This window comes from Acomys minous, assembly GCF_964271855.1.
Source record: "Acomys minous genome assembly, chromosome: 11".
NCBI classification, from domain to species: Eukaryota; Metazoa; Chordata; class Mammalia; order Rodentia; family Muridae; genus Acomys; species Acomys minous.
Genome location: NC_140492.1, coordinates 101,753,933 through 101,777,612, shown reverse-complemented (window position 1 = coordinate 101,777,612; position 23,680 = coordinate 101,753,933). Strand labels below are relative to the sequence as shown.

The window sequence follows — 23,680 nt, the reverse complement described above, 5'->3', positions numbered from 1 at the left end:
CCCCTCCTAATTTACATTTCTAATTATCTGCTGGACATCCCAGAACATAAGATAATTAAAGCCAAGTTGTTTTGTGTAGAACCCAGATTCCTCTTTAATGTCCCGTCATTCACCCGGTGGTTGTCATTGTAAAGTTCAAAGACCCTGTCCGTCCCGCACCGACGCTGTCTCTTCTAGTTCTAGACTGTCTGTAAAACGTCTCATCCTCCCCATTCTGAATGCTCCCTGGTCCAGAGAAGGAGTGTGGCCCAGAAGAGTAGCAGACTTTGGGGGGCAGGGACATCAGGTCCAGAACCCAGCACTGCTCCTTACAGCTGTGTGGCCCTGGGTGTGTTGATTAAATTCTCTTCTGGTTTTTGGTTTTGAGTGTTGCTGACACTCACACCCAGGGCCTTATTCATCCCAGCAAGCATTCTGCCACTGAGCCACACCTGCAGCCTCTCTGGTGGTCCTACCCGTAGATTTTATATAACAGAAATTGCCTCTCAGTTGCTGTTGGGATTTAGTGAGTAAGATACACGGCAAACGCTAAGAACATAATGTCCCCTCTACCAGACTTATGTGATCTCCCCACCTGTGCCAGTTTCTGAGTTATAGATGGGATCTGTGCTCAAGGTCTCCAGTGATTTGTCATTGCTTTAAGAAACACTAACACTGGACTAGAGAGATGGTACACAGGGTAAGAGCACTTGCTTCTCTTCCAGAGTACCCAAGGTCCGTTCCTAGCACTTGCATTGTCTGGCTTCAAGGGATCTGGTGTCTCTTCTGGCCTCTTGAATGCCCATATGGATCCACAAACGCACGCGCATAAATAAAAAAGAATCTTTAGAAATTAGACACTGGAAGTGCTTGGTGTTGGTTCTGTGAATAAAGTATGCGGATCCCTCATTGACCGCGCTTACCATTATGCGTCAGAGAAGAGGCAGGAGCTGCCTAAGACTCCAGGCCGCAGCCTTGAGCTGGAGCTGTCCGTAGAAAGCTAGGGTGAGTGAGCATGCTGTGTAAGGCCGGCTCTGTGCCTTGAGCCTCGTCCGTGGGCTCCCCTGGCTGCTCACCATTCTTAGTACACAGGCCTAGGCACAAGGCTCTCTTCCCTTTGCAGCAGTAAAGCAAACAGGCCTGGGCCACACCTTCCCCATTTCTCCAGTGCCCTGGTCACTCCACTACACAGGAAGTTTCCCTCTGTCCCAGTGGACCTGTGATAAGTCTCCCCTTAAATTCTCATAGTACATAAGATCACAGCTTTGTTCAGGAAACGCTTCTGGTTGCATATATAAACAGGGCATTGCTGGTGTGCCTTCAGTAACCTAAGTGTGGAAACTGAGGTAGCTCACATGAAGAGTGTCTGCAGTGGGATAGGAGGGTAAATTTGTGGTAGAACACTGTCTAGCATGCATCAGGTTTGGCCCTAGTACTAGGAAGAAGAAAATCAGTAGCAACTTAAGATGTAGTAGGCTTCATGCTCCTTCGGTTAGTCCCTACATCTCCCTACGCTGAGGTAGTGATACAGTGTATCTGTAGCACCCGCCTCCCAAGGCACCTTGGCCTTGCCCGTTGGGACCCAGTGGGACCTGAAAGGAATAGTCCCCTGTAGACAGCTCAGGGAAACTTTTGTTTTCCTACCTCAGAAAAAGGGACAGATCTGATTGGCTCATTTATTCACCGCTTCATCATCTTGTTCCTTCTTCAGCTGGAATGTAAAAGTGGTACCTGGTGATTCAGCAGCCATCTGATAGTCATAAGACAGCCAGCTTCCTGTGGATGGTGGCGTGGAAAGCTAGAGAAGTCTGGGTCCTCGGGTGTTCTAAGGCTTGTATTCTAGAAAGCTAAACACCTGTGTCTCCAGCAGCTCTTAGCTAGAGTCCCTGCTTGTCTGCAGCCAAGTGCACCCCCTCAGGGGGCGCTCATCAGCCGACCTCAGCGTCTTTATTGATAGGAGTAGCCTGCAGTGTAAGGACGCAATTGCACTCTGTTGTTCTCCATTCAGCACCAGAGACAGGGCTGTCACAGTTCTCACACTTGCCAGCTCCTGTCAGTTGAAACAACTTTCATGTCAAAGAATGACACAATTAGAAGATAACATTTTCAGTTAAAAAGGGAAGTGTGCTGCTGTGACCTGAGTTAGCTCCCCACAAGACACATAAAGGTGAAAGAGAGAACTAAGTCCACATAGTTGTCCTGTGACCGCCACATTTAGGCATGCATGCGCACAGGCACTCACCACACAGCTTAAGCACAGTAGATAAATAAAGAAAAGAGAAAATTTGCAGTTTTTATTTTGTTGCAGATAAAGAATAAGTAACAAAAGCTAGATTGGGTGGCACATTCCCATAATTCCTGTGCTTGAGAGGTAGAAGCCAGTCTGGATTACAAAAGCCCCTGTTTAGAAGAGTGAGACAATGACGATGACAGTGCTGAGGGGCTAGCGCTGTAGCTCATTTGACAGAGTGCCTTCCTCGCCTACAGGAAGCCTTGGGCTGTCTTCACTAAGTACAGTGAGCTGCAACGCCAGCGTCCTGCAGGCAGAAGCAGGAGGACCACACGTTTAACTGTTTCTGTTGTACTGTGCAGTGTTTAAAAGTGTGTGTGTGTGTGTGTGTGTGTGTGTGTGTGTGTGTGTGTGTGTGTATTTAAAGCATTTGGTCATCTTTGGATCTTTTTTTTTTCTTTAGCACCAAGGATGATTGCTTCAACGTCAGCATCCAGCCACCTGTTGGGGAACTGCTTTTACCTGTGGCCATGTCCGAGAAAGACTTTAAGAAGGAGCAAGGTGAGAGGTGACTCAGTTTGCTAGAAAGTTCTGTACTAAACAGTATACACCTGTGCTTGCAACCAGGCCCTAGGATTTCCACGCCTTCCCAGACATCAACAGGCCAGCGTGCACTCTTCCCATTATTTTCTAATGCGTGCACTCATACTTTAAAAGTACATGTCTATGTATGTTCCTGGCAGCCTTGGAAATCAGTTAATATGTCTTTAAAATAATGGACTGCCCCTTAACCAGTTGTTCACTTCTGAGAGTTGTTTTTAGCCGTGCACTGTGCTCATGTGTGTTCAGTCCCAGGAACTGGAGACTCACTGATGTTCTACCACTGTAAGCCTTAGGTCTGCATTTGTCTGTGCTTTGTTAGAGAGCTGGTTTCTGTCTCCGTCTAATGTGTTTTTCCGTGGTACACGTAACACACTTTACCCTTCAGAATAAAGCCCTAATTGTACTATTGAAATCACCTCTATTTTCTTTTGACTGAATTCTATTAAAGAAATACTTGGACTAAATCACATCTGAAAGATTTTTAAATAACATACCAAAAGAAATATGTGCAGCAGAATACAGCTGTTAATACTGTTCTTGCCCAGAGTCAAGCACATTTTCTAATAAAACTGGGGGCCCTTTTTTTGTGTGGATACGGGGGAAATGCTGATTTTATATGTTTAAGGACGGTGTTCATCAGCAGTGTCTGGGGGTATCATTGAAGATCCTTTTCTCTGGAGGTCGCTCTTCCAGGAATTACTGCACACGCAGAGCACCCTGGCTGAGGAGAGGCCATGCTTCCTGGCACGAGGTGATTTTAGTGTCCAGTTTATCTCACCCCGGCCCTGTCTGTGGGATCAGAGAGTCCTGTTGGAAGCACCCCACCACAAAACCTCAGACAGTACTGTCAGTGTAGAATCTCCCCCGGCCCCCACCCTGCCTCAGACCTTGCTAAGTGGGTTTTAAAAGGGATAACTAAACTCAACTTTGCACGTGTCTAAAGTTGAATCTTGCTGTAGAAGAAATTATCTCTGTGGCTTTATTTTTCCAATGACAAATGAATTGATTCTCGTGTTTGCTGTTCTGCCCTTTGCTGGCTAAAGCCTGCCTCTCTGCTTTCCATCTGCTCAGCAGACCAAGGTGAGTGGCGCGCCAGGGCGGAAGGCGCCCACTACAGGGGACAGCCTGCTTTCGGGGTGCAGCTCAAGCCTATACTGCAGGTTACCGCATGCCCTTGCTGTCCCTCCGCTTTGTTTAGAATACTTGTGATTTTCATCAAATGTTTTATACTCTGCTGTGACTGAGGGATTTTTCGCTGACTAGCCATACAGAACCGCAAGTGCACAAGAGAGGCGCACACGGAGAATAGCCGCCGTCCTCTGTGGGCTTGTTGCCAAAATTCCTTTTTCTTCTGCCATTTTACTCCTATAGTTGTTGATTATTTGTCTGAATAAATCTGGCAGCTGTTTGCTATGTTTAATAGAGCAGAAAGGCTACTCTGAATAAAGCTATTTGAAAATGTGTTTATATGAAGTATTTGTAAATCCTCGCAGGTCTCTTGGCGTCTCTGTATCATTCTCTCTGTCTTCCTGAATTCATCCTTTGATGCGGGACTTGATGCTGGCAGATTTACCACAGGCTTTTTCAGTACCATCGTTTTAGTTATAGGTTCCAGCGGGTTTGGTAATAGAGGTCTCAATCCATAACTTCACACATGGGTTTGTGAGACTGCTTCAGGAAGGGATCTGAGCTGTCACAGAAGACCCCTTAAGGTGCCTTGCCAGTGGGAAATCCTTAAACCAAAATGAAAATCAGTTGTTTATACTTTGTTAGTGTAAAGTTCTAGAAGGTAAGATGCAAGTAAATGGAAGAAGTGTGTTTGTTTTGTTACACACTGGCTTTAAAAGCTGTTTCTACTTTAATAAATACACTTAGCATAATTAGTATCTCATTTCACAGGGCATAGATTTTAAGACTCAAAAAGCACATTAAGTGTATTCATTAGGATTGAGAAATTATAAAGAAGAAACAGGAAGACTGAAAGTATGGAAAAATACTAGAAGTTGTTGTAGCAGGCACTGTACGTTCATAGTCCTTAAAACTAAAGCTTTTTTCAAGCATGTTACCTGATTTGTCACTTTCTCTCAGTGGCTGAACATTCGTGGCCAGAACGGCAGAAGTGGAGGCCAGGAGCTCAGGCAGACTGCGCTGCCTGTGTGTGGAAAGTGCTGTAGTAGTCGTACTGTTGACCTTTGGGCTGATGTGCAGTTTAATTGTGTGAGTTTGGAGCATTCCAGTTAGTTGATGAGCTACCTGTGAGAGTCTTCCGATACTGTAGAGTGCACTGAACGAGTGAGTTTAGTTTCTGCAGTCAGGACTCATTTCGGAGCCTCGGGCCAGCGGTTCACTCCAGGCGGCCTGCTTTGCACCCTTCTCTTCCTGTAACGTTAAATTGCAAATCTAAAATCTAGAAAGAGGTTTTGAGGGAAGATTTCGTTGCATTCCTTGGTTTTCATTTTAGCCTCTTTTAACATCCAATGAGCCTAAATTAAAACTTGTCTGATACCTTGAACAAAATGTTGTTAAGTTCCAGTGAAGCCACAGCCCTTCCCTCGGATAACTTCAGAGTGTTTCCCTGAACGCTTACTTTGTATACAGGTTTGGGCAAACATTAATGATCACTGTGGCACTTTTTTTTTTTCTTGTTAATTCAAGAATACCTGATATGTTTTCATTAAGCAAAACCTCTGGTTTAAGAAACCTAGAATGCTTGCCTAATTTTATTGTGATTTATGCATCCATCTTATGGGTTCCTAGCTCGCAAGATGCTAATTCCTTAAATGGTCAGACATTTGCTATTTTCTGGCCCTTAACTACCACAAGCAATCATATTTGATGCCCCTTAATTAGAGTACCTTTCCCTTTCCAGGTTCCTTTCCACCTCAGCAATCGAGACAATACATTTGCTTACCATGCTGCTCTCCTAAGTGTGCTTTTGCATGTAAATTAATCTTGATTCAGTTTACACTGTCATGCTGAGTGGTACAAATTGCCTATAACAATAAAACAGCATGAGTTAAAAATAAAGGGGGGTGGAAAGGCAGATTGAACGTGTACCTTACTCGATAGGATGTTACTTTGCTTTATGCCAATACATTAGCTGACGATAATGAATCTTCTGTTCTGAAAAGCATGGTTTAGTTGATTTTTTTAATTTTACTTCAATGGAGCAGTACCTTGTCTTTTACAGAACAAGTTAGACAAACCATTAATGACAAGAGTGTTAAGGTTAAATATGAAGCAATGCATTCACTTCTCTGAGTGCTATCCATCTTTCCATTTGCAGGAGCTTGACAAAAGGACTGGCTTTGTGCAGCATTTCCTTTAATTACATGCTGTGGGAAACAGGCTTTTAACATAAACATAGTTGCATTCATTTATTCAGCGCTTGCTCTTCAATAGAGCTTAATGGAGACGGTTTAAGTCCTAAATGAGTACACACATCTCCCGGCAGTCTTATGTCAGCCTCTGCGCTTCACTTAAAAGCACAGTTTGGCTGCTTGTGCAGTTGTTAAAGCTTCTGCCTAATGTTGAAGTTAAACGGCCTAAGACAGAACGTAGTGTTCCTGGGGCTTGAAAGTGGCTGCTAGGCGCGCTGCTTGCTGGACCTACACGGTTCTGGGTTTCATCTGATGGATAGGAGCAGGGCCTGCGCAGTCATGGCAGTCTGATGTGTCTCTCTACTACTGATCAGATTTAAACTTAGTTGTTCAGATTTCCTCTGCAATAAATAACTAAAGTGCATATATAGGCTTGGGGGTTAGATAAATACTGTATTTGTTTTTTGAAAACATGAAATCAAAATGTCCTGTTTGCATAAACTGTGTGTGGTGCTGTGCACATGATGAAATGTCTCAAAAAGCTATTGTGTTTGATAGACACCATTAGTGTTCATGACTTGTGTCACAGATGCAAATAGATGGCATTTACTGACATCATTTTTGTTTTTATCCCAGGTACTAAATTTCAAAAATTTCCCAAGAGTTTGGTATATTGTTGAGTCTGTTGCCTGAATGTTTCCACAGTCAGCTCTAATGTTAATGGCATATGTCTGTTGTTCACTATGGGTTTGTTCATAATTTGATTTCTCTTCATTTCTTTTTATATATTTATTGAAATGTTGTGAAATTTAGAATTTTGTGATTTATATTTTTCATACTGTCAAACTTTTCTCACATTAAAAATTCCTATCTTTTTCTGCTCGCCAGCCAAGTGGCTTTGTTGTTGAGTATAGCTTGGAGCGTCAGTGTTCTAGAGCTGCGTAACTGTTGAGTGACTTCCAGTCACTGCTGCCATCATGGAGCTGTCACTTGGAAGCCACTCATCAAGTGCCACAGCTGGGCTGGGTCGCTACACTTGTTGTCATGTGGTGTGGTGCTAATCTTGAACAGGTTAAATAGCTAATGATATCAAATAAGTAAATACCCAAGGAAGAGCAAGGCAGTTTACATGGCCCACAAAGTGAAAAAGGTTTTACTTGAATTCTTAGGTTTTATCCTGTACTAGTTAAAATCGGATTTATGAACATTGTTCTGTTTGTTTGTTTTCACAGCATCTTACATATTTTCCTACACAGCAAAGTTTATTTTTGTCTTAGAGACACCGGTATTGTTTTAATTTTATGTACTTCATACACTATATTGTAAAGTAGTCTCTATCCCTTTCATTAAGAAAACTTTTAAAGTTTGCCAGCGTCGAGCTGTTCAGACCGCCTTCTCAGCAAGGCCGGCTGAACGGAGCCTTCCTTTGCTGTCACAGGAGCGCTCACCGGCATGAATGAGACTTCGGCTACCGTCATCGCCGCACCGCAGAACTTCACCCCTTCCATGATCCTCCAGAAGGTTGTAAACGTCGCCAACCTCGGTGCTGTGCCTTCCGGCCAAGATAACATACACAGGTGGGCTCACTAACCTGTGCTGTGGGGAGAATGTGTATTTACAAGCATAACTTTTAACCCATTGTGAGCTTTGGCAGTCATAAGCATGCGCTCTGGTGGTCTGCTTGATCAGTGGGTTTGGGCAAAGTCCCATCCCAGTCATAGCATCCTTCTGATACGGACATGGCTGCTGCTGAGGGATGCTCAGACAACAGCTGCGTTTTCTTAAGATGGCCTTTATAAGCTGTTAAGAATCCACCTTATTTTTCCGGATTTGGGTTTCTAGGGAAACTCTCCTCTAACAGTAGACTAGGGCACTGGGCACTGCAGATGCAGCCTTCCCTGATGTGTACTCCCTTCAGCCTGCTTCCCATTTGTCAGGGGCTGCTGGGCAGCCAGCATGCCACGTGCAGCTTCTGTGCCCAGCCCGAGCACCTCCTCACCCTCAGGCACCTGCATGGAGCCCAGCATCCAAGTCCCTTGTCCCAAGACCCAGTGACAAGTGTGTTCGTATTCACAGTCTATTCTGTGGGGGGATGCCCGAGGCTTCGAGTGAACGAGAAGAACCACTGCCTGTCCACATGGTTGTTCAAGAGGCCTTTGCGAACTTAAAAGGGCCATTTCAGACTACACCATAGCACACTTTTGTCATACGGATATATACACGCTGTATTTGCTTTGTTCTTTCTCTTATAGTCACGAGTTACAGAAGTAAATCTGGGCACATCAGGCCTGTTGTGTATTGTTTCTTCTCTGTATTGGTGAGGAAACTGAGGAGGCTGCATGTGAAGCAGGCCATGGGTGGCAGTTACGCACTTACCTTCACCGTTTATTTGGAAATGGGTGGAAAGCTAAAGCAAGGGCTGACCTAACATCCTGGGATAGCTACAGAAGCACAAGCCTGCCCTCGGCAGCTGTCTGATTGCTCTGTGCTCACTGAGACAGCCGGCATCAGGTGTGTGTGTCACTCAGCACACAGGTGCGCTTTGGTTTTATTTTTCTTTACATCAAGACAAGGGGGTGGACTGTTGGGTAAATTGCCCAAGAACGCTGAGGTTTACGTTTTGTAATTTATAAGAAACTGTCCATCTCCTGGAGGGTGATGATTAAAGTAAGCAAATGGAGGGAAGGTCATCAAACCGGCACACAGTGCCAGCGCAGCTGCCTGTCAAGTGACGCTGCCCAACAGGAGAGAAAAGGGAGCCTTCTCAGGAAAAGGAAAGCCCTGGATTCCGAGTTTTCCTGGTGGAGTTAGTTTTTTCTCATGCCAAGCAGGCGCTTCACCACTGAGCTGTCCCAGCCCTGACTACTTCCTCTGCTTCCTCTAATATTTATGAGTTTGAAACTATGAAAACATGCGTATGTCATGGCTGGCTTTAACTTCGGGCTTCCTGTAAAGTGCTCGCCTCTAGAGCTGCAGCGCCCTGCCGCCTTCACGGAAGCCAGGAGGCCATTGCTCGTGCCCAGCTCTGCTTTAGTTCCTGTAAGTGAGCTGGTTGCTTGTGGTTTTTGCTCTTTGGGAAACAAAGGTCAGTCTTGCAGATTTTTATTTCTGGGATGTAAAGAAGTAAAATTGCCTTCTTAAATTAAGCTAAATAAAGTGAAAGCTATCTTCCGACCTAAGACGGTCCAAGAAGGACAAATAGCATAGGGTTTTGGGTTGTGTGTGTTTCTTTTGTTTTGTTTTTTGTTTGTTTGTTTTGTTTTCCTACCGACAGAAGACAGTTTATTACAGAAGAGAAAGGCATGCCCAAGAATGGGAGTGGGCTGGAGAGGCAGGACAGGTTTGAGATCAAAAGCCAGCTTTATAATCCCGATAATCACAGAATTCCTGAAGCTGTCTGGAAGTTTGCCACCACTCACCTGCTCAGATGACTTTAATTAAAAACCCCAGGCAGCGTTCAGTCATTACTGCTAATGCAAAGGGGACAGATAACTCAGAGCCACTTACATGTGACTTTAGTGCAGATGTAGCACTTAGCCCTCACGTACCAGGATCTCATGGTGCTTTTCTGTTTCGCTGCATCATTGATGGCCTCGCTCTGGGCTCTGCCACCTGAAGGAGGAGACTCACGGGGAATAATGTGTCTATGCAGATTTAATAAACTATGCTGCCCTAACTTACCTCTTAGGTTTGCTACGCCTGAAAACGTTTCATATGTATGTGTGTGTGTGTGTGTATGTATGTATGTATGTATGTATGTATGTATGTATGTACGTACGTGTATGTGTGTGTGTGTGTGTGTATGTATGTATGTATGTATGTATGTACGTGTATATGTGTGTGTGTGTGTATGTATGTATGTATGTATGTATGTATGTACGTACGTGTATATGTGTGTGTGTGTGTGTGTATGTATGTATGTATGTATGTATGTACGTACGTACGTGTATATGCGTGTGTGTGTGTATGTATGTATGTATGTATGTATGTATGTACGTACGTACGTGTATATGTGTGTGTGTGTATGTATGTATGTATGTATGTATGTATGTATGTACGTGTATATGTGTGTGTGTGTGTGTGTATGTATGTATGTATGTATGTATGTACGTACGTACGTGTATATGTGTGTGTGTGTGTATGTATGTATGTATGTATGTATGTATGTATGTATGTATATATGTATATATGTATGTATGTACGTACGTGTATATGTGTGTGTGTGTATGTATGTATGTATGTATGTATGTATATATGTATGTATGTACGTACGTGTATGTGTGTGTGTGTGTGTGTACACACACACACACACACACACACACATACACACACACACACACACACACACACACACATATTTTGCCCTAAATATTTTTAAGACTTCCAGGCCATAAGCACCTCATTATTGTATTTTGTTTCAATCGCATTGATTCAGTTTATTTTGCTGATCATCTAACAGTGCCATTCTTTGAATTGTTTATGAAACCTATACCAATGCTTTTAATTTCACTTAAAAGAAGTAACAGTTGCTATTACAGTTTAATAACATAACAGTTTACCAGCTTGTCAGCTGTGTTTTGTTACCGTTTAGTGTTTGTTATCTTACCCATGGGATGTTCTCCTCTCTAAGCCTACATATCATCTGCTGGTGAATGACACTGATATCCTGTGAGGCTTGAGTTTATGAAATACCCAGGCCAAACATACTCTAATTTTGGAAATAATAATTTGTTTTTTATTTTTAAAATAACAAGCATAGAAAGCATTTGGCTAGTAGACTTAGGATAGTAAATTTTGTTATATGTTCTCCTTAATTTTCAAGATCATTTTCTCTCTTACAAGAGTTTCAACAATGCCGTTCTATTCTTCCTAACCCGTCAAGTGAATAAAATGCCCATTGCCTTGCTATGAAATCACTTATTCCTACAGCTCTCCAATATTTGAATATTTTTGTGTTAAATACCAATTTATTAAATGGTATTAAGCCGGGCCGTGGTGGCACATGCCTTTAATCCCAGCACTTGAGAGGCAGAGACAGGTGGATCTCTATGAGTTCAAGGCCAGCTTGGTCTACACAGCGAGTTCCAGGACAGCCAGAGCTGTTACACTGAAAAACTTTGTCTCGAAACCTACCCCCCCCCCAAAAAACCAACAACAACAACAACAAAAAACCCAAAATGTATTAAGAGTTCCTAAGAAAAGTAAACCTTGATGAGTTTGCAGAACTGTGCAACACTACAAAGTGGGAGCTTTCATGAAACAAATACCTGCCATTTCCACAGGAATGTCCCTCATTAAGTTAAGGGTAGCTTTAGCCAGGCGATGGTAGCGCACACTTTTAATCCCAGCACTTGGGAGGCAGAGGCAGGTGGATCTGAGTGAATTCGAGGCCAGCCTGGTCTACAAAGAGAGTCCAGGATAGCCAGGACTACAAGAGAAACCCTGTGTCAAACCCCCTCTCCCCAAAAAAAGAAAGAAAAAAGAAAAGGGTAGCTGGCCCCAGTAATGTAGGCTTGTGCTCAACTATTGGTGGCTGAGACAGGAGGATAGGAAGTTGAAGGCCTGCCTCAGCTACTAAATGAGTTCAAGGTTGGCCTGGACAGCTTAGTGTGAGAGTGGGAATGCAGCTGAGTGGGGAAGCGCTTGCCTGGGGGTCAGGCTGCCCATGGCTGGGTCTCCAGTACACTGAGTAAAGAAGGAAGGACAGAGGGAGGCCAGGGCCAAGTGTAAGTTGTACGAGTTTTATAGAACGCTTCAAAGACTTAGGACATCTCCTGAGCAGCTAATACCTTCAAAGATCAACTGAGGAAGTGTACCAACCTTTAGGTAGGTATTTGAACATTATGTTCCTAAACAACTAGTAGCATCAGAAAGCCTGTGTAGGGCTGGAGAGATGGCTCAGAGGTTAAGAGCACTGGCTGTTCTTCCAAAGGTCCTGAGTTCAATTCCCAGCAACTACATGGTGGCTCACAACCTCCTATGATATGATCTGATGCCCTCTTCTGGCATACAGGTGTACATGCAGATAGAGCACTGTATACATAATTGATTGATTGATTGATTAAAAAAGAAAGCCTATGTACTGTTGACCGTATGACTCCCCTCTGTCTTTTTACTGCTATTAGAAAAAGGTGCTGGGCGAAGAGCCTTCTCCGCCATCTTAACTGCCAGCCATTGCGCTAGCCTGCTGTTCTCCAGGGCACAGTTACACTTGGGAAGGGGAAGCTTGGGAGTGAGTTCTGTCTTCACCCAAAAGCATTTACTAAAGATGCAGTGGAATAGTTTTCTTTCCTCTTTGAAGAGGTACCCTATGGGCTCTTTTTTTTTTTTTTAAGATTTTTATTTATTATGTATACAGTACTTCACCTGCATGTATACCTGCACACCAGCAGAGGACATCAGATCACATTATAGATGGTTGTGAGCCACTATGTCTGGAAGAGCAGCAGTGCCCTTCACCTCTGAGCCATCTCTCCAGCCCTGTTTTTAGTTTTTCAAGACGGGGTTTCTCTGTGTAGCCCTGGCTGTCCTGGGCTCGATTTATAGACCAGACTGGCCTTGAACTCACAGCCTGCCTCTGCCTCCCCTAATGCTGAGATTACAGGTGTGTGCCACCATGCCTGGCTCTCTGTGGGACTCTTTTTTTTTTTTTTTTTAAGATTTATTTATTTTTATGTATATGAGTACTCTATCTGCATGTACACCTGTGTGTCAGAAGAGGGCAACAAATCACATTATAGATGGTTGTGAGCCAATGTATGGTTGCTGAGAATTGAACTCAAGACCTCTGGAAGAACAGCCAGTGCTCTTAACCACTGAGCCATCTCTCCAGCCCCACTGAGGGACTCTTAAGTCAGAACTATGAAGTTCTGTGTGAAGGCAGGTGGCCAGCATTCCATAGCCTATGAATGGATTCCACAAAGTCAGGAGACCATGTGTTCTAAGGGAGGCTACCAGGACTAGCTATAGGGATCAAAGCCCAGAAAAGATGTCTGAGAAAAATCCAGTAAACATTTTTTGGTTGGTTGATTGGCTGGTTGATTGATTGGTTGGTTGGGATTTTTGTTTGGTTTGGTTTTGGTTTTGGTGGGGTTTTTTGTTTTGTTTTGGTTGGTTGGTTGGGTTTTTTTTGTTTTGTTTGTTTGTTTGTTTGGCTTGGTTTTGGTTTTTCAAGACAGGATTTCTCTGTGTAGCCCTGGCTGTCCTGGAACTCAAAGATCCACTTGCCTCTGTCACCCAAGTACGGGGATTAAAGGGCATTGCACCATCGGTGCCTCTGCTGTGGCCACCACTGCTGGGCTGTGGGGTTTCTGAGGAAGACTCCTGTCAACAATGTTAGACCTGAGGTACCATTGCTCAGTTGGACTGCAGATAAGTAATACTGTACCCAAACCCAAAAACTAAATGTCCATCCGTAACCCCCAATTCTCGAAAGGTAGGAGATTGTGTAAAACTCTGAAGTTCTGTGACAGCTCAGCAGGGACCAGCCCTGGGATCTGCGTGAATGTCCCAAAGTCCACAACTTGGGGCAGCCCTCGGTTACCTAACTAGGGATAGTTAACATGACATGGGTAAAACAAAACACTTGGGGGCAGGGGGAGTGGCTCATCGGTTAAGAGCATTGGCTGCTCTTCCAGAGCTCATGAGTTCAGTTCCCAGCAACCACATCGTAGCTCATAACCATCTATAATGAGATCTGGTACCCTCCTCTGGTGTGCATGAAAACAGAGCTCTCAAATACATAAAATAAATTGTCAGTAAGGGACACTAGTAGTGGGTGAAGGGTGCGTACTGAGTCTTAGGCCTCATACATCCTTTCAAACCTGTGCACTGCCACTGAAGCTGCACTTCAGCCTCAGCGAGAAGTCATTCTTTCGTGAGGTTCTCTCGTGAGCCTCTCTCAGAGGGCCATCATGTTAGCTGCATTGGGGCCAGTAAAACAGCCTTCAGCATTGCTGCCATGTTCACATTCAACATTTGCATCAGTGTTATATATGATGAGGCCTTTTCTTGTCATCTCATGGGCAACAGGTTTATCCAGCTGGCTGTGAACTGGGAGAAGTGATATCTGGGTGCACACAGATGTCGGACACCCCCATAGCTTCCCAGCGAGGTTGCTGTAGAGCCGCTCTCATTGCTTGCTTATACACAGTGCTTCTGCTCCTTCCCCCATATATATGAGTTAAGATGCACACGATTCTGTCTACCTTTTTTTAATTTTAAATTTGTTGACAAATACAGTAATGATCTTAGGATAAATATTTTACTATTTTTACCCTAGTCACTAATTACTAAGAAAGCCTGGTGTTCTAAATTGAATGTACCCATGACAGTCTTGGTCACTGATTTATCAATACATGTTAAAGTAGTTTATTTCAGGCTGAAAATTAAATCTTATTAAAGTACAGGTACAAGTAACTTTAATTCTTAACCTTAAGCTCATCTCAATAAGTCCTCAATAAGTAACTTTAAATTATATTTATAGAGGATAGACTTATGTGGGTTTGTTTTGTTTGTTTGTTGGTAGTTTTTTGTTTTTTGTTTTCCCCTGCCTCATAAGATCTCTCTCATTAATCTCTCAAATGGAGAGTCACTTCTCACTAAGGAGACTAATAATTGCCTTTCTTCCTGAGATTGTTAAACTTGGGATAGTGTTCATGGGCTTATGGGGATTTGTTTTGTTTGCTTGCTGTTTGGTTTCAGTTTGGTTTTTTACTTGGTGTGGTATGGTTTTTGTTTTGTGATACAGCCTTGCTCATAGCCTGAACTGGCCTGGAACTTGCCTCGGCCTCCCTAATGCTGCGATTATAGGTGTAAGCCACCACATCTGGCACCAGGATACTGTTTTTGTTTATTGATTGTTTTCTTTTCTCATAGAAACTCTAGGAAATTTAAATCCCATGTAATTTTTTAGGATCATAATGAAAGCAATTTTTGTTTAGCCTGTGATATTGACTGTCTCTGTGCACAGGTTTCAGAAGCTTCTGAGACTACTGTCAATCCCTATCTAATCTGTCCTGAAACAAAAGTTTGTATAAACATTTATTTATGTAATGATATCTGACTGAGTCTTTTCTCCAAGATGATAGATTTTTGAGTCCAACAGAACTGAGAGTTAGGGAAACATTAGTAACTTGGTGCTCCTGCCGCTGGCAGGCAGCTGCCCAGTAGAGGGCAGCACTGCTTTTGGATCCACTCTGGAACACTGTGGCTCTAGGAGCAGAGTCTCATTTGAAAACAAATGCAGACCTCTGTTGATATTACACAGAGAGCCGGTGTAAATATTTCACAAGGAACCAGACTGCACAGCTCATTTTTCCATTGAAACATTCTGTATTTAACTTTGGTTTAATTTCTCCATTTGTAAAGTAATACCCTATAATGCCATGGTTTACTAAGAATAAATGGACGTTTTCATGTTAAAAATAACAATGAGAGAAAATTACTCTGGGTTGTCAGTTTTGTCAGGGAGCAATGAAAAGGGGTAAGAATCGGCTTTACTGTGTGGTGTCTCTTGTTAACACAGACTCGCCCCACACCCCACCAAGCAGGCAGACCAGGAATGCTGTGGAGGGACAGGGCACTGTGCTTTCTTAGGGAAGTGTACTTAAATTTTAGCTCTTCTGCATGAAGAACGCATCCCTGAGCTGGTGGGCGGGCGATTTTTACACTACGCTCGTGGTTAGGCCAGGACTCCACAGGCTAATGGCCGCCCATCCTCCTCACCCTTCTCACCTGTGTGTGAGACACACGCATCGCTAGTGTGCCAGCCTTTAAAGCACTTGTCTTCGATAAATACTCGAAGTTTTAATCTTTTGTAAATTTTTCCTTCCTATTAGTAGTGTAATGGGCTGAACTTTAAATACAATTTTATAGCAGCGAAGTGGGATTCTTTGCAACATACAAAATCTCTGTCTATTAAAAATGTCCTACTGTATTAAGCCAAGGCAGTAAAGATTTACAATTTTGAATCCTTTGGAAGATAATGCTCCAAATCACCATGCTTTTGTATTGATGTTTAGGGCCTCATTCAAGCCAGGCTTTCTTACATATAATGACTGTGCGACTTCATTACGCATTTGTCAACTTTGGACTAATTATTTTTATACAGCAAGGGCAGGGCAGTGCATCCTGTGATCGTCTTTCTTACTAATAGGATTCTGTCTGCTTCAGCAGGCAGTAATTGAAGGCTTCATGTCCAGAGTCGGAGAAAAAGTTTAGGCTGAGTGGGCCATTGTCACAGCTTCTGATAACCAGTAGAACAGAAAGCGGGAGAAAATTGAACTCAGAATAGAAAATCAGAGAGCCGGAAGACTGTCCAAGGGAAGAAAAAGCATGTCGCCAAGCTGTTGTTGGGTGCAGCGAGTCTGCCTCTGCATCAGGAACTCGCGTTTGTGGGAGCTCTGAGGGTGGGTGCAGCCTCTCGGAGAGACTTGCACTGTTGAATTTATTCCTTAGAACAGCTGAGCTGTGGTGCTTCCTTTCTTTGAGGAGAGGGGAGCATTTATGGTCCATAGCCAGCTTCTCACAAATGTAAATGAACTGCAGACAATATATTTATCCAGAATTTATTATCGTGTGATCAGTTTCATCATTCCAACAGTAGTTAAAAATTAACTTTTTAAAAGAGTGAAGCTTTTTTTTTTCTCACTTAGGTCACAACATAAGCTTATTTGGCCTTTTCTTGTCTGTTAAGGATTCAGCAAAGATTAAATGTCAATTGCTAGAGATAATAGACAAGACATTTAGTAAAATGGCATACAGCTGCACACTAGCCATTTGCCTTCTCAGCCAGTGACTATAAACAGTGCTTGCCTAGTGTTGGAGTAGCATGGAGCCGCCATGCGCAGGCCATGGTCTCTGCTGTTGTCACACTTGTCCTCATTTGTGGTTCTCAGGCTTGCTGGTCTCCCGGTGTCCCCCCTGCTACAGCTCCATTCAAAAAGACTTTATATGCTTCATTCGTGATGGCTTTGGAAGGAGTAGATAGACAGCACTTAGAAGTGTTTAATCTGTAAGAGTAAGAATTAAAAATAGGACAGAGAGTTAAGCCAGGGTGCTTTGGCTTACAGTGTATGCAAGGTAAGCATGGGACTTTGAAGGGAGAAAGTCTTCCTTGAGGCTTCCAGCATCGTGATAGGTTAAACACATGTGGGGTAACCTGAGGGATTGTCTGCTGACAGGGTATACTTTGGCATCGTTGAGAGACTGTGTGTGGCCTGGATTCATAATGCCTGCTCTGCCATACACTGGCCCTGGGGCCCAGGTAAGTGTCTCCAGGCCTGTGGGCCTCAGCCCCCTCAGCTCTGCTTAGGTCGGATGAAATGAGCGCCTCTAGTCACATGGTATAAACAGTAGCTACTTTACAGTCATCCGAACTTCTATCTCCTGTCAAACAATCACGGTAGGACCATGTTTGAGGCCAAGTACTGAGGACCTGTCACCTATCACACTTAGCATGTATTTACAAGATTCCTAACTATTGTTTGTTAGCTGGTATTGTTTCCATAACTATAAATGTATGCCAAAACATGGCCTGTTCAGCCTGTTTGGCTTAGTAACTTTGGAGAGTGGCTTTGCTTTCCACAGACCCATCGAAGCCAGTTGTAATCATGCTGTGTTCCAATTAAATCCATTCTCTTTGAACTGTGAAGTGGGTGTGTCGGAACATCTGATCTCCTGGTCCCTGCTTTAAAGCATCACTTCCAGCCTGTGCGCTGCCTAGACACAGCTGCCCGCCTAAGGGACAGCAGCACGCTCGGTTGCTAAGGGTGCTTGCTTAGCGCTCTGCCACTGATGTCTAAGCAAACACCTCTGCTTTCATGTTCCTGGTCTTTCAGGCCCTGGGAATTTTGTAACAGGATTTGAAAAACATGCCCAAGATACTAATTTTAATCTCTGTAAACGTACTGACATTTGTCTTTGCCTCATCAGTGTTATTGTGACACAGAGTTTTTAAAGCTGTAAGTTTTTAATGAAGAGACATAAAATGTGCCTTGGGGCTATGCAGCCCTGAAACTCAAATGGCGCTTTGTGTTCCTATTCAGGCATAATCTTCTCTGAGGTCCCAAGGCACAAGTGTTAAGTAAATAAAGGGACTAAGAAGACTGTTGTTTACATAACTATAGCCGTGTCAGAAATAGAGATCTCTGTTGAAATATTTGTTGAATGAATTACAAGTCTGGTGGCCACATCTGTGGGCAAAGTTGAGTAGGTGAATGGGAGTATAGAGCCACTGTATCCTTGTGACTGGTTTAGCAAACTATAGAAATGCCTTTTATGAAGCTAAGCAGCCTTTAAACTCAGACAAAGAGGCTGGGGAGAAGGCCCAGAGGCTGAGCACGCTCACTGACTCCCAGAGGTCCTGTGTTCAGTTCCTGCACTGGGTGACTCACAACTGGCTGTCTTCAACTGTAGGGGACTCGACCCCCTCTTCTAGATTCTGTGCCCCCCACACGTACAGACACCCACATATGCACATATACATAAAGATAATTCTTAAAATTTAGACAGAAGAAATGCATGAATCTGTAAGAGGTGAGGGAGAGGCATGTATTCTCACTGAGGGAAGATTGAGGTGTCCAGAGTGCCTAGCCTCTTGTGTATTTATACAAAAGGCAGACAGATATTGTAAGGCTTAAAAGACCTCCTTAGGAACATGGCTGTGGTTTACACTCCTGAACAGGTTCGCCTCTCTGTAGGAACTCTCTCTCCAGTTCCTGTAAGTTTTCAGTATGTTGGAAGGAGCATAGGAAATGGTTAGAACGATTGCTGCCTGGCTTTGCTAATGAGCCATTAGCTAACGGTTTACTCTGTGTTGTCACAAGTGCTGTCAATATTTCCATCCAGGTAAGAAGAGTATAGTTGCTTTGTTTTTGTTGAATTATTCTAAGTGTTGAAGAACTAATTTTCATCATTCTCCTTAGGCCAAACATGGCTTGTTAGATTTTTAAAAAGAAAAAGAATCTAATGTGTTAGATAAGATCTTGATGTCATTTTTAAAAACTCAAAAAAGAAATTACTTTTCATTTAAAGAGAATCTGCTTCCTGCTTAAGTGGCTAATATTTTAATTAAGTCGGGAGTGAAGTTTTTCTGAGTGTCTCCTGATAAACCTCCTTCTTTTATGTTGATGGTAATTAAACAGATCCCTGAGGACACCGCAGGCTCTGTTCGAGGCCCATGCTAATTGTCAGACATGAGACACTGACCAGTTGGTTTGCTCTTGAATAGTCCGCAGCATGCTGTCAGCTCGGCAGTTTTATTTTTATGTATTGTGAGCTGTTGTCAGGGCTAACTGGGTGCCATTGTGGCTGAAGATGTTGCGCAAATTGAGGCAGATGGCTCAGATTCAGACACGTGTCATCCAGAGAGGGGAAAGGGGATTGGCCCTGCAAAGTGGGGTCACAGCAGGTCACAGACCTGCTCCACACTTGTTAGTGTTTTCAAAAGCTCATGTGCAGCAACTTTGTTTTTCTCCAGTCATCCCTGCAATCAGATTCCCTCCCCCCAAAATGTGCAGACCGTGGTCCATGAGGGGAACATGGAGGCATAGAGGGGGCGCCAGTCTCTCTCCCAGTCTGAGCTCCACTGTGCATGCAGAGTGAAGCAGCAGAACTGTGCTTTGTGCCTCCGGCAGCTTTTCAGTCGATTGTGGTGTTAAAAGGCTAGTTTTGCTTTTAATTCCATGTAATTAGTAGGTTCTTCATGTCTTGGAATTTAGTAATAGCACATTAGATCTCAAGTTCCCTCTATTATATCCTAAAGCAAAAAGAAGGATCTAATGTCCTGAATATTAAATGGGGGCATGGGGTGGCACTTGGCTGTCATGTGACTTTGTCTCATGTCACCATTAACAGTAGAGATTGAATTTGAATATTTTACATGAGTTACTTCTCTGATACTTAGGAAGAATTTTATAAGGTACATAAAATGATCTAACTTCTTGCACAATTATTTTCAGATAAGAGGAATTAAAATTCCAAGCTCTTTGAGAAAGGTACCTTTTCTTAGTGTGTTTTAAAAATAAGAATATGGTGACGTATTTGAAACAGCCCTATGCATGGTAAATGTGAATGAATGGGTGTGTCCGTGCCCTAAGTACATCAGGACATGTGGAGAATACCCACATGCATCTGCCATTCAAACTAATAAGTAAACAGGCTTCCTTTTCTTGTTCTGTTTTAAAAATGTGCTAAAGTGGCCTGTGTGGTAAGCATGGGCTGGGCGGCTTATTGATTGCTTTAACGAATGCTTGGTTGTGGGTGTAAAGCAGTGAGGAACCTTCTATAAATTTAATTTAAAAAACAAAAGAGTTGCTTTAAGCCTGTTTGAACATATGCTGTCCCTTCCTTTTCCCCTCTCAGGATAAAACGTCTCTGTTTTATTTTTTCTTGCAGGTTTGCAGCTAAAACTGTGCACAGTGGGTCACTGATGCTAGTCACCGTGGAGCTGAAGGAAGGTTCCACAGCCCAGCTTATCATAAACACCGAGAAAACCGTGATTGGCTCTGTTTTGCTGCGGGAGCTGAAGCCTGTCCTGTCCCAGGGGTAACCTGCTTGCATCTGGACTTTAGACTCTGGCACACAACAAAAGTGCCTGGCATCCACTGCTGCCGCCTTTCATTTATAGTAACAGCCCTTCCATCTGGCAGCGGGGGAAGAGCGCACTCTTGACATTCTTGTCTCCTGCTTTAGAATGCTGTTGTGTATCTATCATGTATGCAGTCTTTCCCCTCTTCGCTTTGCTAACCAAAGAACATATATTTTACTGTCAACCTCTCGGCTCCTGGGTCCACGCGGCATTTCCCCTGCCCTCCGACTTCTTTTGGCCTCATCTTCCTTCTGGTTTTTGAGAATGATGGACGTGAATCAGATACTGAAAGTGCATTGGGACTCATCCTTTCTACAGCAGTAAGCAAGCGTTAGCGAGGAAATCATCTAAATGGCCTCTCAGCTTGGTATATGAAAAGGAAACAGCATACTTTTATAAATGAAATGCAAAAAAGAAAAGGCCTCTGCGAAAATCCCATTCTTTGAACTTCCTGATATTGTAATTGGTCACTGACAATTGTCATCATGAAATTACCATGAATAATAAGATAAATAAACTAGCATATAAATAGCATCTGCCTCTCCTGACCCTCACTGGCTGAACTTTTTTATTCCAAGGTTTCTGGTCACACTAGGGCTTAGTTAATGAGAGAAAAACTCCTCCCAACAAGGCATAGGGTCTTATTGGGTTTTGCTCTGCTGTTGGCTTCTCAAGAGATGGCTTTCACTGAGCAGCCGACTCTGGCCTTAAACTTGAAATGCCCCTGCCTCTGCTCCTCAGTGGCATGGCAGGCATGCATCAGCACACTCAGCTCTCAGAACTAGGGAGATGCTGTAATTGTGCTGATGGCTGCTTCAATAGCAAAACAGAATCCAGCGAGGAACGGAAAACATCCCTTCATGCGGATTTAATCTCGGCAGAGATCTGACTACTGGGCAGCTGCACCTGCTAAGGAAAGCCTGCATTTCATTTTCCCTTTAAAAATCATGGTGCTCAACTTTCATCAAAACTAGCTAGTACACAATTGCTTATATGTTATCTAAAATTTTATGATACATATATGTGTGTGTATGTGTGTGTGAGAGATTGTACATATATGTATATATATTAGCATCTTTCTATATGTTATTTGCTAGTTTAAGTAAAAAACCATCCTTACCAAATTGTTCTATATAAATCAGGAAACTTTTGTAATGCTTTTATATTTTGTTTTTGTTGCTGCTGTTACTGAGACAAGCCCTGGCTGGCCAGGAACTGACTGTGTACACCAGGCTGGCCTCAAGCTTGCTGTGATCCTCCTGCCTCCTCCTTCCAGGCATTGGGTTTACAGATGTGTAGCAGCACGCCTGGCTGGCACACACTTTATTCCCAGGAGTAGGGAGGCAGAGGCAGATGTATGTCTATGACTTTGGGGCCAGCCTGGTCTACATAATAAGTTCCAGGACTATGTGGTTGAGATATTTTAGTGACCTCTCTGACATAGGTTGTGCCATAGCAGTAATGCACTAAACATGTGCTCACTGTGCCTCACTGGCTGCCTCGCTACTCCTGGGCTCCGCTGATCTCCCACATCAGACCCCAAAGCAGCAAGGACTGTAGCCATGCGCCACCAAGTCTGCCGACAATCATTGTAACTGATTTTTATTATTTTAGTTCTGTAGAGGTATGAGGTCCCCCTGGAGCCACCTGGTGTAGGTGCTGGGGATTGGACCCAGGTGTCCTCTGGAAGAGCTATGTGTGTTCTTCACTGCTGAGCTCCAGCATATGAATGATTTATGAAAGAAAACTTGAGGGGTCACCTGGAACATGGAGCATACATGAGAGCTTAGGTACGAATGAAATATGTTCAAATCATATTAAGAAGAGCAAACAGGCTAAGGGAGACTACATCTTCTACAATGAAGAGAGGAAACAAGATGCTTAAATTTTTCCATTCTTACTCAGAATACACCTGACGTAGGAAGATTGCAGTGACTTCCAGGCTGAAAAACAAAAACATAAATTTCTGCTCCCAAAATAGAGCAATGACTCAGAGTAAAAAGAACAGTCACGTGTCATGTGTAGCTTTGGTCCTGTAAGATTTTGTCCCTCGGTGACATCATACCCACATTATTTTGTGTAAGAACACACTGTGTTTGCACAATGATACAGCATTTCTCAGAACACATCTCTGTTGCTAAGCAACACCTCACCACGTTGCCCTGGATGCCCATGTTGTCTTTATTCTGGGACCTTGTGTGATGTAGTGGTCCTAACTTGCAGAATTCCCTCTCTGGGCTGCAGTCCCTCAGCATCCCCATTGGGAACCCGGCTTCTCTGGCCTTCAGAACCTTTTCTATCTACTTAGTAACTTTTGGGGACTTGAGGCTGTTTTTCTAGAGGAGATATTGCTGTCATCAGTCTTGGGGAAAGTGCAGGTTACAGTATAGAAAGGTTCTTTTGGGGTTTTGTTTTTGTTTTTTGGGTTGTTTGTTTGGTATTTGGTTTTATTTGTTTGGGGGCGGGGTTGGTTCTTTTGAGACAGGGTTTCTCTGTATAACCTTCCTAGCTGCCCTGGAATTCTCTTTGTAGTCCGGGCAGGCCTCAAACTCAGAGAGATCCTCATGCCTCTGAGTGCTGGGATTAAAGGTGTGCACCATCATGCCCAGTTTATAGAATGGTTCTTATTTTTCTTAGGGACCACATTGTTGAAAAGAAGTCACATACTTACATTTTTAGCTGAGAGTTTCTGTAGGGCTTTATTTCTGAATCAGCTACTTTTGGCTCCCACTTTCCGTATTTAAAGTCTGTCAGAGCTGAGGAGATAGCTCACAGAGGTTCTCAGCCATGGGTCATGACACCTTTGAGGGGGTCAAAGGACCTTTTCACTGGGGTTTCTTAAGATCATCAGAAAACAGATATTTATATTACGGTTCATAACAGTAGCAAAATTGCAGTTATAAAGTAACAACAAAAATGATTTTATGCTGGGGGGGGGGGTGGTCACCACAACATGAG

The 23,680-nt window shown here is 43.4% G+C and overlaps 1 protein-coding gene across 2 annotated transcripts in view; it reads left to right on the top strand.

Annotated features, from left to right (window-relative positions):
• Window positions 1-21,256, top strand: part of AP3B1 (adaptor related protein complex 3 subunit beta 1) — a 208,584-nt gene extending 187,328 nt beyond the window's left edge. Inside the window, exons 25-27 of one of the 2 annotated variants that reach the window (XM_084800656.1) lie at window positions 2,673-2,770; window positions 7,571-7,709; window positions 20,530-21,256. In XM_084800656.1, the coding sequence (XP_084656782.1) occupies window positions 2,673-2,770; window positions 7,571-7,709; window positions 20,530-20,683 (391 nt within the window). In that variant the 3' untranslated portion in view covers window positions 20,684-21,256. The remainder of the gene's footprint in view (window positions 1-2,672; window positions 2,771-7,570; window positions 7,710-20,529) is intronic. The other variant, XM_084800657.1, reaches the window with a different exon arrangement.
• The last annotated feature ends 2,424 nt before the right edge of the window (window positions 21,257-23,680 follow it).